General features: G+C 39.2%; 1 protein-coding gene across 6 annotated transcripts in view; it reads right to left on the bottom strand.

The window, feature by feature from the left end:
- The window catches only part of TMEM156 (transmembrane protein 156), a 52689-nt gene continuing 33741 nt past the window's right edge, over positions 1 to 18948 (bottom strand). The window contains exons 5-8 of one of the 6 annotated variants that reach the window (XM_045056461.1): positions 18052 to 18135; positions 11870 to 11912; positions 3688 to 3790; positions 1 to 605 (exon numbers count right to left, since the gene is read on the bottom strand). In XM_045056461.1, the coding sequence (XP_044912396.1) occupies positions 546 to 605; positions 3688 to 3790; positions 11870 to 11912; positions 18052 to 18135 (290 nt within the window). In that variant the 3' untranslated portion in view covers positions 1 to 545. The remainder of the gene's footprint in view (positions 606 to 3687; positions 3791 to 11869; positions 11913 to 18051; positions 18136 to 18948) is intronic. The other 5 variants (XM_045056462.1, XM_003985466.5, XM_006931166.4 and 2 more) reach the window with 5 other exon arrangements.

Genomic DNA, 18948 nt, shown 5'->3' with positions numbered 1-18948 from the left:
TTTTGCTATTATGTTTCAATATTCAAGTTTCACTTAGTATTTCACTTAAAGTCATTTGATTTTGGTATCTTTGAATTTTTTAAAGCATCGTCAGTGCCAAAAGGAGACAAAATTTATAAATCCAAACAAATACATTAACAAACAACCCAGGCCCTCTTAAGTAATTGGCCAAATAGAAACAATCCCTCTGTATAGGAAAACCCATCAAATCAGCATCTGCAATGTGGGCTAATGAGAGAAAGGATTTTTATCCTTGAACTTGGTTTTTGGTTCCTTTCAATATCAAAATCTTGAGGCCACTGTAGTTGTATAATGATAGATAAACAAGGAGAGGAAGCATTCCGTTGCTGTTTTCATGGGTGTCATCAGCTTGTTTTCCATGACTCATGATGGCTTCCTGAAAAAACTCTGGTTTCTTTGATCTCGTGGGCCAAATGAATGCTCTTGACCCAGTTTTCATCAGCCAGTGACCATTCCTACTGTTCCCATTGTGCATTCTCAGCTGGACCCATATATTTACTAGTTAACTCATTCCTGCAATAAAATTATGAGTATTCTTCAAAAGGATTTAGTCCAAATGGTCCGGAGGAATTCAGAGGGATATTCTGAAGATAAAGAGAAAAAAAGACAAATATTATTCATGCAAGAATGTTATTATCCGAAAAGAATTAGTGGAGAATAATTTTTAAGCCATTTATTAAAACTGTGTCTTATAAGGACACCAAAAATCTTCTCAATATCACTGATTAAGAGCTCTTTCTAATCCTGTGGTAGACAATGGAGCCTCCATTATAAACCTAGGAAGACAGTGTGGCTAGTGGTAACAAACGTCTCAGCCTAGGACCCAGGAAAGTAGGGTCTCCTCAAGCCTCTGTCACCACAGTATGTTTGGGTTGTTGTCCTCTTCTATAAAATAAAGTGTAAGTGTTCACGCAAGTTTCTTTTAAAATTTTTTTTTCAACGTTTATTTAATTTTTTGGGACAGAGAGAGACAGAGCATGAACGGGGGAGGGGCAGAGAGAGAGGGAGACACAGAATCGGAAACAGGCTCCAGGCTCTGAGCCATCAGCCCAGAGCCCGACGCGGGGCTCGAACTCCCGGACCGCGAGATTGTGACCTGGCTGAAGTCGGACGCTTAACCGACTGCGCCACCCAGGCGCCCCAAGTTTCTTTTAAAGAAACACAGAAGTTGGGACTTAATCATTCATTCAACAAATACTTATTGAACATGTATTATATACTAGGCAGCATTTCCGTTGAATGAGCTGTCTCTCCATTATTCTCCCTGAGTCCCCCTGATTACCTGTATCATGTTATTGGCACTCAATCTGATTTCTCCACTGACTGCATGTTACTTTGCCAATGAGCAGCAGAATTCTTGGCATACAGTAGGTGCTCAAAAAGTATTTGGTGAATGAAAGGGGATCTCTTCATATGAAAGGTTGAACATCCCAGAACGAGGACCAGGATGAGAGATATCAAGCATAATATTTCATTAAAGCAATCACATGATTACATTAAAGTCTACCTAGCAATTTCTAAGCCAACAGCAGACTCTGATTCCACTAAGACCCAAACACTAAGACCTGCTTCTCTCTAGTCCTGAACACAAATATATACTTGGCATTCAGTTTCCAGTTTGACATTTTGGGCCATTTACAGTCTATCCCTTCGGTTGCCTCTCTAGATCTGCACTCCACTTCTTTCCCACCCTACTGTTACCCTCGAGGCCAGTCTATATGAACTACCTCAGTCCAGCTCCATTGTCCTCTAGCTCTGACTGGGTTTGACCAATGGTAAGTACTAGCACATCGGGGAAAGAGAGAACAGCCAAACTGAGATATTTATTCTCTCTTCAGGGCAATTGCAGGCTGTTGTGTCACTTGGCCAAAAGTCACAGTCCTTATCAGGCAGCCCTCCCCATATATTGTGTGTGTGTGTGTGTGTGTGTGTGTGTGTGTGTGTGTGTGTATGTCTGCGCCTGTGCCTATCTTTCTGGGTTCCTTGCCCCTTTAGTCTTAGGGATAGTAGCAGTGCCCTACTGTTAACTAGTTTTAGGGTGCTGCACTCTCTTTTTGGGTTTTCCCACATCTCAGCTTAATAGACCCTTTATTAAACTCACCTCAAATGATTCAGTTTGAGTATACTATTGGTTTCCTGCTAGAATCTTGACTAATTACCCAAGTGTCATAAAGAATAAATGATCTAGTAATGCACACACACACACACACACACACACACACACACATACATTGGACTATTACTCAACTATAAGGAGAATGAAATCTTGCCATTTACAATGACATGGATGGACCTAGAGAGAAATAATTTGCTTATTATATTAAGCAAAGTAAGTCAATAGAGAAAGACAAATGCCCTATGATTTCACTCATATGTGAAATTTAAGGAACAAAGCAAACAAACACAGGGAAAAAAGAAAAGAGAGGAAAACCGAGAAACAGACTCTTAACTATAGAGAACAAACATGGTTACCAGAGGGGAGGGGGAGGTGGGTTGGGGATGGTGAAATAAGTGATGGGGATTAAGGAGTGCATTTGTTATAATGAGCACAGGTGTTGTATGGAGGTGTTGAATCACTAAATTCTACACCTGAAACAAACAAACAAACAAACAAACAAACAAAGTCTAGATTATTTATTCTTATCACCACCAAGGACAATTAAAGGATACTAATAAATGCTAGTGTCTTTCCTCTTCCCTGTTATAATTTTTATATCCCCTACCACAGCTATCAATAGTGCCTTAACATAACAGCTACTTAATAAATATTTGTTGAATAAATGAAAAATAATTCTAAGAGGGGTGCCTGGGTGGCTCAGTCAGTTTAGCGTCAGGCTCTTGATCTCAGCTCAGGTCTTGATCTCAGGGTCGTGAGTTCAAGTCCGCATTGGATTCCATGCTGGATGTGGAGCCTACTTAAAAAATATACAGTGAAACCTTGGTTTGGGAGCATAATTCATTCCGGAAACATGTTTATAATGCAAAGCACTTGTATATCAAAGCAAATTTCAAGAACCATTGGCTCAGTAATCACGTGATGTTCAGCATCATGTACTACTTGTATTACAAGACATCGCTCATTTATCAAGCGTTTATCAAGTTAAAATTTATTAGAAACGTTTGCTTGTCTTGAGAAACACTCACAGACAAGTTATTCACAATCCAAGGTTTTACTGTATATACATTTCGAAGGCACTTCTGACCATAGTTTGGGATTCAAGCACATGAAAATCAATGTACATTAGATTTATTATCAGATCCTATATTGAGGGAAGTTTTTAATTTCAGTAATTGAGGATCAGTGGGTAGTCTGGCTTTATAAATTTACATTCTCTCTTTTCTCATGTTCTGACTAAAGAACGATTGGCCTCCTGGAATTATGTATGATCCAACCTTAGGAAACAGCCAAGGGATGAGCTGACATCTCAGGGGCACATGCTGTTTAATAGACTAAGAGATTAGTTTATTGGTCCTTCCTAGACCTTGGAGAAAACAGTGATTTTATTTCATGCCATCTAATTCATATGAAGTACTTTTGCAAGTTCATCACCTTCTGTCTCCTACACCCAGATAGAAATGAAGTTTGAGGTAAACTGCATCTCCTTGGATCTTTCATGTTTATAACGAATAAAGACAAATCATCAGTAAAGCCCAGTCTTCACTCACCGTGTATACTGATCTTGCAGATGCATCGTGGAAGTAACTTCTAGTTCTGGTATTGGAGGAAGCGCTTTCTTGACCGGAGTCAAGGGCAGTCTCTGCTTGGTCCCTATTTTTTAAGAAGGAAAGCTGTTCTGGTCTGTATGCAGTCAATAGCAATGCAAAAACAGATACAACATTTTCTAATGTACTAAGAGAACCATGCCCTCCATCTAGCAAGGATATTGGTAGTTTCCATCACTTGCTAGATTTCCTGTCTACAACTGTGACACCTTTAACCCATTTCTCTCAACTCTGTTTCTTTCATTTCTCCTCCCCACCCACACTTCCTGAGCACAAGACCTGCAGCATAGTTAAAGGGGGAGCAAAGTAGAGAAAAACATCCTTAGCGTTCAATGCCAAGTAGAAAGAAAAAAACTTTAGTTGGAAACTGACTACAAACATTTCCTTCTTTGCATTTTTTTTAAATTTTTTTTTTCAACGTTTATTTATTTTTGGGACAGAGAGAGACAGAGCATGAACGGGGGAGGGGCAGAGAGAGAGGGAGACACAGAATCAGAAACAGGCTCCAGGCTCTGAGCCATCAGCCCAGAGCCTGACGCGGGGCTCGAACTCCCGGACCGCGAGATCGAACTCCCGGACCGCGAGATCGAACTCCCGGACCGCAAGATCGTGACCTGGCTGAAGTCGGAGGCTTAACCGACTGCGCCACCCAGGCGCCCCCTTCTTTGCATTTTTTAAAACAGGTCCCTAAGAAGAATATCAAGGACATCTCTGATTTCAGGGACAATTTTAGCAAGAAGCCAAGTTACAAATCAGATGAATTCTAATCTGTCCTCCTTTTCTAGGACTATGTGACATCAAGTCCTTCTAATATTATCTTCAGCTGACTTCAAGGTAGGAGGTGAAATTTCAGACCCATGGCATATGGTCTTTCTTTCATTCCACTGGGATCTGGGGTCTTGCTTTTCTGGTTTTTATATTGAAACTTGAGTTTTACATAATACATGTAGTTTTTGCTTCACAGATGTCTCTTCTTTTTATACAAAGCCCTGGACATGAATGGAAATGAGGTGACCTATAATTTAAAGAGAAGTTTGAGCAGCTGCTTCTTAAGAAGACAAATCAAAAAGGAAGATTTAAGTGTAATCAAGAATATGATGCTTATCAAAGGAAAATTTTTTTAATTTTTTAAAATTTCCATATGCATCAAAAAAAAAAAAAAAAGAATATGAGGCTTCTTATCCATGAGGATGATTAAACACTGGTATAGGTTACCGAAATAGAAATACTGTGAAACCATCTGTCAGAATTATACTCTTTTAATTAGAAAAAAATTTAATAAGACTGATTTTTGTATTTAATTTTCTGAATAAGGAATACAGTCACATGATTAAAATTTTATAAACTAGGGAGGGATATTAGGCAAAATGTCTTCCTCTTTACCCCATTTCCTACAGACAGCCACTTTTTACCACATCACATACATAATTCTTTCTCTTCTTTCCTTCCTCTGCCACAGGCAACCAAAGATTTTAGGGTTTTTTTGTAGATAGAGAGATGATATAGATACATATACATAGATTTATATGTTCGTATGTGTGTATATGTTATTTTTATCTTTATGTAAATGATAGCATACTATACACATGTATGTATATGTAATGATCTATCTCAGAGATCTTTCCCCATAAATTCTTCCCCATTCTTTTTTACAACTTTCTGGTATTCCATAGTATGGATGTATCATCAAAGCACCTTCCTGTCAGATTGTGTCTAATCTGGTATTGTAAACACACTAGCAATAAACATTGTATATATATCATTTCTCTCCTATATTAGTAATCCATAGGAGAAATCCCTAGAAATAGAATTGCTGGCTCAAAGGGCTTGTACATTTATAACTTTGATAGTTATTGCCAAATTACGTATCACAGCAGTTGTAGCACATTAGCCTCTTGGTTTACCTTAGTAAAGTATAAGAGTGCAGAGCGCCTACTGCCTCTGGCCCCAGAGGGTGATGTCAAACTTCTGGATTTTTACCAATCTGGTAGATTAAAATGGCATTTCAGTGTAGCTTAATTTTCATTTCCACCTGAATGTAAGCTCAACAGAGATCTTTGTTTGGTTCACTGCTGTGTCTCCTATACCCAGAAGGCCAACATTATTGGCACATAGTAGACATCAAAATAAAAAAATTAAAAAAAAAAAAGTCTTTTGAAAGAATTTATTCTGAATGAGGCCAAACAACTTTTCATACATTTAAGAGCCATTTGTAGCTCCTTTTCTATAAACAGTCCATTTTTATCCTTTACTCATTTGCCTACTGGTTTATGGTCTTTTCTCCATTAATTATTAGAACTTTCTTATTTACCAGGAAAAATTGCTTATCGTATGTGATGAACTGCAAATAACTTTTCCCTAACGGTTTTTACTGTGTTCATTCTTGTAGTCAAATTTATCAGTCTTTTAACTGAATTTTGTGCCATGGATCGAAAGCACTACTTTGTGGTTATAAATGGATTCTACTGTTGTTTCTCCTATTACTTTCATGGTTTCATGTTTACTTAAAAATTATTGATGCTTTTGAAATTTACCCTAGCAGTAGTGTGAACTCTGGATGAAGCACATTTTTTTTTCTCTAGATGATTATTCAGTTGTCACAACACCCTTCATTCAGTAGTCCTTCTCTTTCCTACTGATTAGATGTGCTCCTTTTATCATTTACTCAAGTCCTAAACTTTCTAATTTGTCATTAGATATTTTTCTCTACTTATGTACCGTGGTGAAACAGATACTTCTTTCTTATTCCATGTCAATTTTTTCTTGGCTGTTACTGACAGCCTATTTTTCATCAGGATATTAAAATGACCTTGTTTATGATTTAGGAAAAATTGGCATCTTTATATATTCATCTTCCAATTCAAGAATATAATAGACCATTTGTTGTTGTTCAAGTCATTTTTATGTCTCTCAGGAGCATTTTTCTGAGGTTTACTTTAGAAAGATCTTATATGTTTCTTTATATTAAGTTTATTCCTATTTTATCTTTTTATGGTTGTTTTAAATGCAGTATATCTTCTAACTGGTTGTATTTACATGTATGAATGCCATCAATTTTTTGTATTAATTTTGTACCCTATCCCTATTGAATTTTATTTTTAAAGAATGTTTTTAAGAGAAATCTGTTAAATTTTCCGGGTACACAAAGTGATCATTTTACCTTTCCAATTTGTTAACCAGGTATTTCTGTCTCTTACCTAATTGTGTTGGCCAGTACTTTGAGGATGGTGGGAGATAAAGTGAAAATATTGGACATTCTTGAAAATTTCTGACTTTAGCTAGGCATGCTTTTAGTGTTCTCCTAGTAAATATGATTCTGGGTTTTTGAGACAAATATATTTTATCATGTTAAGGAAGTACTTATTTATTTTATTTTGGGGAGTTTTATGAAGGATGGGCATTATTGTGTGTCAAATGCATTTTTTAGGATGTATGGAGATAACCAAACAAATTTTATGAGTGACATTAATAGATATCTCCTAATGGCGAACTGTTCCTGTATTCTTGGAATAAGCTCCTCTTTATCATAGTAGAAGTGTTTATGTATGTATATATACATATATTTTTTTTTTAAACTGAGCTACTGGATTATTTTGCTAATATGTGTTTAGAATTTTTGCACAGAAATGAGAAAGGATGAAATATGGCCTTTTGTAGCAACGTGGATGGAACTGGAGAGTGTTATGTAAGTGAAATAAGTCAGACAGAGAAAGACAGATACCATATGTTTTCATTCTTATGTGGATCCTGAGCAACTCAACAGAAAACCATGGGGGAGGGGAAGGGGGAAAAAAAAGAGAGGGAGGGAGGCAAATCATAAGAGATTCTTAAAAACTGATAATAAACTGGGGGTGGATGGGGGGTGGGAGGGAGGAGAAAGTGGGTGATGGGCATTGAGGAGGGCACCTGTTGGGATGAGCACTGGGTGTTGTATGGAAACCAATTTGACAATAAATTTCATATTAAAAAAAAAGAATTTTTGCACAGAAATACATAAGATTGCCCACTGATTTCATTTCAGACACAATCTTTCTTAGTTTTAAATATTACTAATGTTGGGATGCCTTAATGGCTCAGTTGGTTAAGCGTCCCACTCTTGATTTCGGCTCAGGTCATGATCTCACAGTTCATGAGTTCAAGCCCCGTGGCAAGCCTCGCAGTGCAGAGCCTGCTTGGGATTCTCTCTCTTTCATTCTCTCTCTGCCCCTCCCATGTGTGCTCTCTCCCTCTCTCTCAAAAGAAATAAACCTAAAAAAATAAAAAATAAAAAACATTTTAAAATAATAATAATAATGATAATAATAATAAATATTACTATGTTTATTTCAAAATAGAATTAGGAAGCATCCTTCTTTTCTATGGTCAATAACAGTTTAAATACCATTGGAAATATCTATTTTTTAGAGATCAGTAAAAAATTCCCCTGTGAACTTCTCCTTCTGTTACTTTTGCAGGGATAACTGACAAATTTTCTATTTATTCTATGATAATTATTTTGTTTACATTTTCTATTTCTTCTGGTATCAGGTTTTGTAAATTTTTCCAGAAAATTATTGATCTTTATTAGAGACGTTAAAAAGTAGTAACTACTCTTTAAGGGACAGGAGTAGATGCCTTTTTTAAGCCATTTCAACAGATATTAACGACCCTTCCATTACTGTGGCAATGCTAAAATAACTGCCAAAGTTAGAATTCCTCCTCTTAAAAAAAAAAAAAAATATATATATATATATATATATATATATATATATATATATATATATATATAATTTGAGAGATAGAGGGCATGTGAGCAGGGGAGAGGGCCAGAGGGAGAGAGAGAATCTTAAGCAGGCTCCACACTCAGTGCAGAGCCCAACGAGGGGCTCAATCCCATGACCCTGGGTTCATACCTGAAATCAAGAGCTGAATGTTCAACCAACTGAGCCACCCAGGTGTCCCTAGAATTCCTTCTTATAGAGTATTTAACCTTCTGAAAGGTAAGTGGCAAGGCTTTCCTGACTGGTTAGGACAAAGGTGAGAAAATGAGACCAGTCTTTACCTAGACAGACACAAAACTCTCATTTCCTTGCTCTCTTCCTGAAAGGGCCATTGCACTTGACCCTGTTAGCATCCTTTATTTTTACCTTATTATCAGTAAGAACAACCACATCTATGGGGCTAGTTCTGTCATCCCCATTTGTCTCACACTGAATCTGTGATTTTCGTCTTTCTAAATATGTGCTTCTCAGAGGTGGGTGTGGTAGGCAGAACTCTAAGATAGTCCCTGAGATTCCCACCCCCTGGGGTAATGCCCCATTTAATCCCCTTCCCTTGAGTGTGGGCGGGACCATGAATGGGATGTAGGTTACATTATATGGCAAAGATGAAATTTCTGCAGGTGTATTTAACATTCCAAATCAGTTGATTTTGAGTTATTCAAAAGGGAGACTATTCTGGGTGAGGCTGACCTAATGAAGTAAAAGCACTTGCAAAAGAGATGGGGCCTTCCCTGAGGTCAGAGAGGATCTCTTGTGAGGCTTAAAGAAGAAAACCACCATGCTGAACTATGGAAAGGGTCAGGTAGCAGAAGACTGCAGGTGGCCTCTAGGTCCTGAAGCAGCTTCTGGTAAACAGCCAGTAAGAAGCCAGAGCCATTAGTAAACAACTGCAAAGCAAAGCAAAGCAAAGCAAAACAAAACAAAACAAAACAAAAAAAACCTCAAAAAATGACTTCTGCCAACAACCTAAATGAGCTTAGAAGTAGAGACTCCAGATGACAATACAGGCCAGCTCTCATCTTGATTTTAGCCTTGAGACCCTGAGATCCAGCAAAGCTGTGCCCACATTTCTGACCCACAGAAAATGAAATAATAAAGGTGTGTTGTTTTAAGCCACTAAATTTGTGGTAATTTGTCACACAACAAGAGAAAATTAGTAACATGATCAACAGAACCTTGGCCTGAAAATCACCAGAACCTGGATTTAAAATGAAGGTTCTAGGGACACCTCGGTGGCTCAGTTGGTTGAACGTCCAGCTTCGGCTCAGGTCATGATCTCACGGTTTGTGAGTTTGAGACCCGCGTCGGACTCTGTGCTGACAACTTGGAACCTGCTTCAGATTTTGTGTCTCCCTCTCTCTCTGCCCATCCCCCACTTGTGCTGTGTGTGTCTCTCTCTCTCAAAAATAAATAAAATGTAAATAAATAAAATAAAATAAAATAAAATAAAATAAAATGAAGGTCCTAAGGGCACCTGGGTGGCTCAGTTGGTTGAGCATCTGACTCTTGGTTTCAGCTCAGGTCAGGTCATGAGTTTGAGCCCCACATCAAAATAAATAAACAAACTTAAAAAAAAGCTGTGCCCACAGCTTTTTTTTTTTTTAAATAAAATGCAGTTAATAGAACTCTGTCCCAAATCTACTGAATTACAATCTCCCTTCAAAATGGTCCAGGAGCCTGAAATTTTACAGACATCCAAATTAATTCTGATGCACATTAAGACTTCAGAATGAACTTGCCATGCAGATAATTGCTTAGACAATCTTTGACAAAGCATCTGATACTATTCAGAAGTTGAGATTTGGAGACAGTTCTTTTTAAAGTTAAAATATCAAAAGAACCTATTCATGAAATTAACTAATTACCAAAGAAAATTAACAGAGCTCTTTTGGTTAGAAAGCCAAACTATTCATCATTTGCTGATTCATTTGGTTTGCTGATGTTGTATAATATGGTGTAACCGTAATTTACTACAGAATGCTATTATCTGTCAAAATGATAGCTAGTTGCAAATAACTCTCTAGTGGTACATTATATTCTGTTTCTCCTAGTACCCAAGGACATGTAACTTATATGCTAATAGGAAAACTTCTGAGAAATTGATAAAAAGGCAAAAAGTCTACCTTTTGTCATTTTGATGCCTTCTTCAGAATAGCTAAGATGGGTGGGATATTTTTCTAGTTCTACACTGGGAAATAGAGTTTCTTTCAAACAAAATTAATTCACTAACACTAGTTAAGGCAGCAGAAGCAGTCAGGAATATCTTAAAACTTCACAGAAGTCTATTCATGAATTTGTCAAAGGTCTGAACCAAACATTTCTTTGACTTTTTTCAGGAACCTCAGAATGGGTTTTGGCCTTCCTGAATCTAGTGAACAAAATGGATTTCCAGTGGTAGAAACTTTGATTAAAAATAAAACTCCATGCCTTGTGTTCTTGAATAAACCCTCATCACACTGGCCATGACAATGTCCACATTGTCTCTGATATTTTTCTTTTTCTTCTTCTTCTTCTTTTTTTTTTTTTTAGATTTCTATCACTTTTCAGAAGTGCTTTACATCTATGACATCTGGTTTGTAACTTCAATTCATCCTTCCAAAGTAATATTTGATTCCCACTGAGTAACAGAAACTTGCAAGGTGTTTTCTTCTCTTTGTTCCTGATGATTTTCATGTCAAAGACAAGGTACTTCTCCCACAGCGAAGGTACCTCTAAAACTTCCTCATCCTAGCCACGATCTCTTCGCTGCTTAGAGAATTTGTCCCATCAATGTTTTATATTCATATTTCCAAAGCTACCGGTTCAGCTATCCTTGGTTATGAAATTGGAAAGACAAAATAGCTAAAACCAAAACAAAACGAGGAATAGTAAACAGGACTAGGTATCCGTACCATATATGATTCTGTGACCTCTATTTCCCCGATAGTGAATTTATCCAATTTGGTTGTAATTGCTTATTTGTCTGTCTCCTTGTGTGCAAAGACTGTATTTAATGCAGTTATATTCCCCAGAACCAATCTTGCAGTATGACACATAATAGGTAAAAATATGTGTCGAATGACTGAAAGAATGTCATCTAACTTCTCTGTGCCTATTTTTCTTAATGAAAGTGCATGGGTACGAGCTGTACAAGAAGTCAATTCTGGGGTGCCTCCTAGGAACTTGGAGATAAGGAAAATAAGATTGTCCTCTGAGAGTTAGCCTATAAAATCAACTCATAACCACAACAGAAGCATTATCTTCAGCAATCATTCCCAGGTCAAAGCCTATTAAATGTTAAAAGTGCTGAGCCATCAAGCTATCCCTAAAATGGGGAAGAAGGCCTTTCAAGCTGTGTTGGCAAAGGAATCTGCTTTAAGACCTACCAAGCAAGCCTTGGCCGTGATTTGACTCCCAGCATGGTTTTGTCTGAGGAGAGAGGGCACACGTGTTAGCTGTCGGAAGTGTTTGGGTCCTATTTTCTCTCGGTTGTAATACTCATTGTGAATCAATACGTTGGCCTTCTTATAAACCTGTTTTGTGAGCTGGATTACATAATGGATCTTTTTTGGTGAGCCACCACTGCAGGAGGCTGAGCCTTCAGGCCTGAAGAAAGGCTCTGGACCAGGTAAAGTCACCAACGTGAGGCACCTGGGTTGCCTTGTGGGTGGAGCAGGCATGCAGCCTCAGCTGGCAGTGGGTACTCACACCTGAACTTCCTCGTGACTTCATCAAAGCCAGTGTGGTTGCCTTGACGCTAAAAGGAAGAAACTCAAGGTAAGGGTAAAGGAGGTAATAACGATGTATTCTGATGTACTTTGAAAAATAGAAAGCACTACCAAGTGCAAAGCAGAATATTTTTACAAGCCCACTTGAGAGGGCTTGGAATTTAATAGGACCACATTTTCTCAGCAGGGATAGGCTACGGATGGCTAACCCTGGAAATGGTGACCTCGGGGCTTCCTTCCCCTCCTTGTACTTTGGGAGATTCGGCCATGACTCCGTGGAGACAATGGCAATAATGTCTAAACTGTTATCCACAAAGTACTTGCTCTCCTTATAGGAGCTTCTCCAGAAATGAAGGAATGCAAGTTAATCTTCACAGATCACTGTAGTCAAGATGGATGCGGAAGTTCTCCGATGGTTTGGTGATTCTTACTCAGTTCTCTAATCTGGCTCTGAGAAAACCTTCCAGTCTTATTTCTTCTTATTGCCCTAGGAATGCAGAACTTCAGCACCGCTATGCACCCTTCTGACCTTTTCATCACATAAAAACATTGGCACTTTTGCGCAAGCCCAAGATAGCTAGCTGCTTTTTAGGGCTAATAGAACCAATTATGGTAGCTTAAAATAGATTTCCATTATTCAAGGAGCCAACTCTCTACTGTGTTCAAATCTCCATCTGTTATTGTTAACAGTGATCCTAAAACCACTCAGCTGTTCCAAATCTGGCCAGTGTGAAAATCAAATGAGGACGGGGAAAATACATGACTGCAAAATTACCTAGAATTAACAACTAAAGAGAACAGACAGCTGCCAGTACTCTGAGCCATTGTCTCACTTGCCAGTTTGTTCACACTCCAAGGAATGAAACTGATGAAGTGTTTAAAAGTTATAATTTAGGGGGAAAAAGGTTTTGAAAGGTCTTTGTAAGACAGCTGCAGCCATTCTTTCAACATAGCCAATGTAGAGTTGTATTTATTTAACAAATATGTATTGGGTACCTACAGTGTGTCCTCATAAGCACTATGCTGTAAGCTGGGGATGCTGTGATGAATATTATCAGGTCGAGTCCCTGACCTCAGGGAGCTAACTGGCTCATGGGAGCCACATCACTCAAACAATAACACAAATATATAAAATAACAATAGTGATCATTGCCACAAAGCAAGATTTGTGGCATTACGAGGATGTGTGATATAGGGAATTGCCCTGGTCTACAAGGTCCAATATGACTTCCTTGGGGAAGTATTAGCTGAGCCAAGATGGGAAGGGCCAGTGGGAGGAGGTGAGGTCTGCAGGGAGTGGCTAGTTCAGGCAGGGAAAGTTTGTGCGAAGATGGAGATGTTTATCTGCATGTGTTTTATCTTCAGTTCTTCCAGGCCTAGCACAAAAGGCTATCACATAAAGGCATTCAATGGATGAATAGATAAATCATCCTATTCTGCCTATAGATTCCTCACACTTAAGAAATTCTTCCTGCATGTAGAGTCATCTTCTGCATTCTAATCTATTCTGTAACCCACCAGATGGCTGCAACCTTTACTGTTTTATGAACCCAAACCCATAGTTTAGGAGTCGTAAATGCTACAGTTAAGCAAGTAAAAATTAAATTTCCATGTTACTTTGCTTGGTTGTTGGACATCTGGCACGTGTAATTTATCTTCTTTTCTGCTGGAAATCGAAAGCTGCTGAGTCTTTATTATGCTGGCCATAAACATGTTGCAAATTGTGATTTTACATTGCCATTCGTTTTATTTGGGGGTAATACAAATTACTGGGTCATCCACTTACTTTTGGCATTTAGTAATTCTCTTTCACAGTAAAATTCCATTTTCTTTCCTTCATGGTCCCTAAGAACCCACTCACATTAACTGCAAAAAACATATCACTAACGCTGAAATGTTACTTTGAGGGAGACTCACACTGTCACACACAAGCTCCTACAACCTTATACAGGGTAGAGAAAATGTTTCATCTCGGTCTCCAGTGTTAAATATAAAAACGCAAGGAGAGTTGTGATCTGTGGCTTGACCCAGCAGGAGTCAACTCCTCAGTACACCATAGTCAGTAAGTGGTGAGCCAAAAAGCCCGCTGGACAAAATTGAGTTTGAACCCTCACTCTGCTAGGAACTGCCTGTAAGTCAGTTACATAAACTCTCTTAATTTCAGTTTTTCTCATCAGGAAAAAGAGCAACATTGTTGTGAAATGAAATATAATGATGTCTGTGAAAGTTGCCTGATAAATGTTTATAGTTGAATCGGGTTTCCCTTCTCCTAAGGCACCAAGGGGTAGAATTTCCTTAACTGTGCTGTCAGCTCTGTGACAGCAGAGACTGCTGGTCTGTGCCCCTGTCCCATCAATGCTTAGCATAACACATGCCCCTTAGTCGGTATTCAGTAGATTTGGGTTGAATATTTGAAGGTGAAGAATTTCAAGTTTTAAAGATTCCTCCATATTCTTTTTTTTTTTTTTTTTAATGTTTATTTATTTATTTGGCAGGGGGAGAGAATCCCAAGCAGGCTCTGTACTGTCAGCTCAGCATCAGACACGGGGCTCAATCCCACGAACCATGAGATCATGACCTGAGCCGGATTGGACCCTCAACTGACTGAGCCACCCAGGTACCCCAAGATTTCACCATTTTCGATGGCCACAGAGGGGGAGATGACATAGACCACCTCACTGGCCTATGCAGCAGGAGTGAGTAGAAGCTCTAGTCCTAGAAACCTGGTGTCATAGATATTTAGTTATCGGCTATCCAACATGTGGACATCTCAGGCGTGCTCTCAAAGACGCAGGAGGCCAGAGGGCAGATATTGCTGCCTCCTGGCTCCAGGGTACCAATCTGTGGCTTGCGCTCATTCAACCAGATAACCCTCCTTGGGGCTTTGAATTCTGGACAGTGATACAAAGCTGAAATGGTCAAAGGGTAGCTCTGGAAGCTCGGAGGGAGTGTTCAGTGGTAGTGATCCGATCAGAGACATGCTCACCAGGCCACTGCCACTGTGACTTTGGCTGTATTTTTGGCTGCCTGGCCTCCCTTAACTCTTGTCTATTTTGCAACCTCTGAGTGCCTAACACATCTGTTGTTTCTAGGGGTTACCTACTGGTTTTCCAATATGTTTCCTTTCTGGCAACCCAGCCAAGTTGATTGCTATTGTTTGCCTCTGGTGATTCAGGTCCTAGGCCACTGCTCCTGCCCCTGACTTTGGTCTCCCGACAGTGATCAACCCTTTAAACGCTGTTTTAGGGACACATTTCAAAGTTGCTTTTGCATAGTTCTCAAAATTTCTTCTTCAAGAAGGTCAATGTATTTCATTATTCCTTGATATCCTTAGCAATGCTGCAGAATGAGTTATATGTTCTTTAATGAAGTAGAATTATGTGCCCTCTGATCACTCTCACTTTGTCTTCACCTTTCCCAAACCCCAAGATTCATTTCTTGCTCATCTGCTCTTTCTACTTCATACTCATTTCCCCTCAGGGTTTCTGTGATTTAATAAGCTTTTATTGTGCACAAACTACGTGCCAGATATTATGTCAGGGACAAGGATCCGAAGCTGAATAAGAGAGTCATCACCTGTGTGGAGATAACAATCCACTGAATAACATGGAAAGTAGACTGATGTCAAGACAGGCAACCTGAGCCATCCCGTTTCTCAAAGCCAGGAAGAAAATATTAGGGACACATAAAAACTTAGGATTTGATTCTGCATGCCATCGCTTTCTACAGCAATGAGATATGCTTACTCTCCCAGTGTTTGCTCCCGAGCGGGTCGGGCACTGTGCAATGCCAGGGGCTGGGTACTCTCTCTGTTTCTCTCTCATCCTTTTGAGGGTGTGAGCCTATCTATCTCTGTGTGTGCATGTGTAACAACGCTTACTTTGTACTACGTGAACAACTGGAGAGGCATTCACGACAGCAAGCCGCTCTGCCAAATGTGACTGTAGTCACTGCTCCCTTTGAATAATCTGGTTTTTTTTTTTTTTTTTTTTACTCATGTTACTGCTTCTCCAGAGAACCATGCTGGCACATTTTTTCCTTGCATTCTCACTGCTGCCTATAATCCATCATTACAAAGAGAGGCCTTAAAAACGGCACTCAAGGGAGACATTATTTCCTTTCCATTTCTCTCTCAGAAAGAGCAACTTATAATAGGAGAGGAAAAATTGCATTTAGGCTAAAGGATTATAAATAACAAGAAAGAATCTGCTTCTCCTCCCCCCCCCCCAACAGCCCTTAAGATGCTAAGCCTCAAAAGGACTCTTGATTTTTTTTTTTTTAAAAAGGCCTTCACCCGCTGGCTCGCTCTAAACATTAATATTATATACCTGGTCATAAAGCTAGAGGATTTTTAATGAGAGCTATTAAAGGGAACGGATGCCTGAGACGGTTTCCTCTGGCGAATGAAAATCAAAGGCTCATAAATACAACTTGTGAGGTTAGTCTTGTGGTTAGCTAGTACTTTAAATTTGTGATTCCCCTGATTATATGAGTTGGCAGGGGGACTATTGACTTTTTCTCAGACAAAACTGCACGGCTCAAAATTATGACTTGAAAAGAGTGGGAACCAGGATTCCTAAGGCCCCTGACAAGCTCTGCAGGACTGGGTTAAAACATTCCTGGTATATGAATGTCAGGCCTGGGAACCGCCTAAGAGGAAGAACAGGGGAAATGCCATTTCCTCCCTATAAAAATGAATTTTGGCATCTGAAACAACCTTATGATTTTAATTTCATTAATCCAACAAAATTGTCACTGACCACACAAACCACGCTGACCCACATTTGGTTAGTATCAAATGATCACTAAGCTAACTGCTTATTATTAGCCATAGGTTAGTATTTTACTGCTCACACCGAGAAGAGAAAGTCTGCATTTTTTTTTTAATTGAGTTCTTTGGGTGCATTCATTCCAAGTTTCCCTCAAGCTAGGGGTCCAAGTACATGCTAATCTAAGTAGATAAGAAAAGTCTCGGGAGCACAGTTCCCAGGAAATGCTGGGCACAGATCTGCATGTGGCTGCGATGCAGTTGCAGCGGGGGCCTGAGGCTTTGTTCAGTTTCCTTTCATTTTTGAAAACCGTTTATACACCAGACTTGAAGCTTCCCCTTATCTGGCTTCTCACAAAGTAGGAGGCAGCCGGCTCGCTGGCTAATACACCAGGAGCTGTAGAAATATCACTCATGATTCTGTGGTTTTCCAAGAGTCGAGGACAGGACGTCTCCCTGATGAAGGAGAGGACTTTGCTCATCTCACATTCTCCCTCTCTTTCTTTTTAATATGACTTGACAGCTTGAATTCAGAAGGAGGCTTCACAATTAGGAGATCGAACCACAGCGTCTGTGCTAACAGCTCCCTTAGCCGCTCTAATTAGGGTTCCCTTATTCCATTTCTGTTTCTCGGGAGAGGACAGGGGACTTTTTAATTGGGGCTATTAGAAGTTCTCTTTACACAATGACACCCTTTGCTAAGTGAAAGCCCTAGCAAAAGCCATGCCCACTCTGCAATTACTCCTTGCAGTTCTGAGGAATAATAGTATCTTGTCTCATTTAAAAATAAATCTGAAGCTGATTCCTTATTGCTTTCTCTCCTCTGCCTACTCACATGAATTTCTTCTTGCCAATTAGGCAAACTTTCCATTATTTAAGGAGCTAGTTTTGATCATGAGTGTCCCCTGATAGTAAGACATATTAAACTAGATTTCATTTGCCCACAGCTCCTTGTTTCCAGATACAAGGCCAATCTAAATGAGCTCAGATCATTCGATCTTGGGTCTACAGTGGAATGGTGAAGCACTGGGATTTTCAAAGCCATGCTCTGTCTGCACATCACAGAACTCACCTGAAATGACCCGCACGTTCAGTGTTCGCAGTTTCTCAGAATCCTTTCCTTTTAAGAGAACAAATGTACGTTCGTATTTATGACCTATTCCAAGAACAGAAATTAAATATTTAAGTGATAAACAACCACATTCTTAATATATATTCCCCATGTTGACTCAAAGGATTACCAAGGAAAATGGGCCATTCACAACAGGGTCGGGAGCCACAGACATTAAGAGATTTCCTTATTAAGTTCTTTTCCATGAGCAAATACAGGTTCTTTCTAAAGCAAGCAGTTTCTCCACTACCATAAATGCCATCATGCCGTCTCCTCTAAGGAAAAGCACCAGCTGTCGTGTATAGGATGTTATTATTCCTTATATTATTATATATACATAGATATGTACAGAATATTTAATGCATATTGACTTTTTAATGTCTATTTATTTTGATAGAGAGAGAGAGAGCACAGAGAGAGAAGGAAACAGAGAGAATCCCGAACAGGCCCCATGTCATCAGTGCAGAGCCCGACGTGGGGCTTGAACTCAGGAACCATGAGATTATGACCTGCGCCGAAATCCAGAGCCAGACGTTGGACTGAGCCACCCAGGTGCCCCTTTAATGCATATTTAATGCCCTAAATGGTGTGATATTTTTTCATTACTTTACATGCTTGGATTTGTAAGACAAGCCTTCAAAAGTCACTAAGCCTGTCATTTGTGTAGATGTTCATAAGATTTTCACTCCCCACTATTGGTTTCTTTCTAGACATTTTCTCTATCTAGCTACTACTATCTCTCTTTCCCGATATGCAATTATATGGAAAAGCAGATCAAGAAACTCAAAACCATGCACTATTTGCAAATAACATGTTCATTTAAAATAATATTTTTAGGGGCGCCTGGGTGGCGCAGTC

Source organism: Felis catus, chromosome B1 (genome assembly GCF_018350175.1).
Source record: "Felis catus isolate Fca126 chromosome B1, F.catus_Fca126_mat1.0, whole genome shotgun sequence".
Lineage (NCBI taxonomy): Eukaryota > Metazoa > Chordata > Mammalia > Carnivora > Felidae > Felis > Felis catus.
This window is presented reverse-complemented; position numbering and strand designations above follow the sequence as displayed.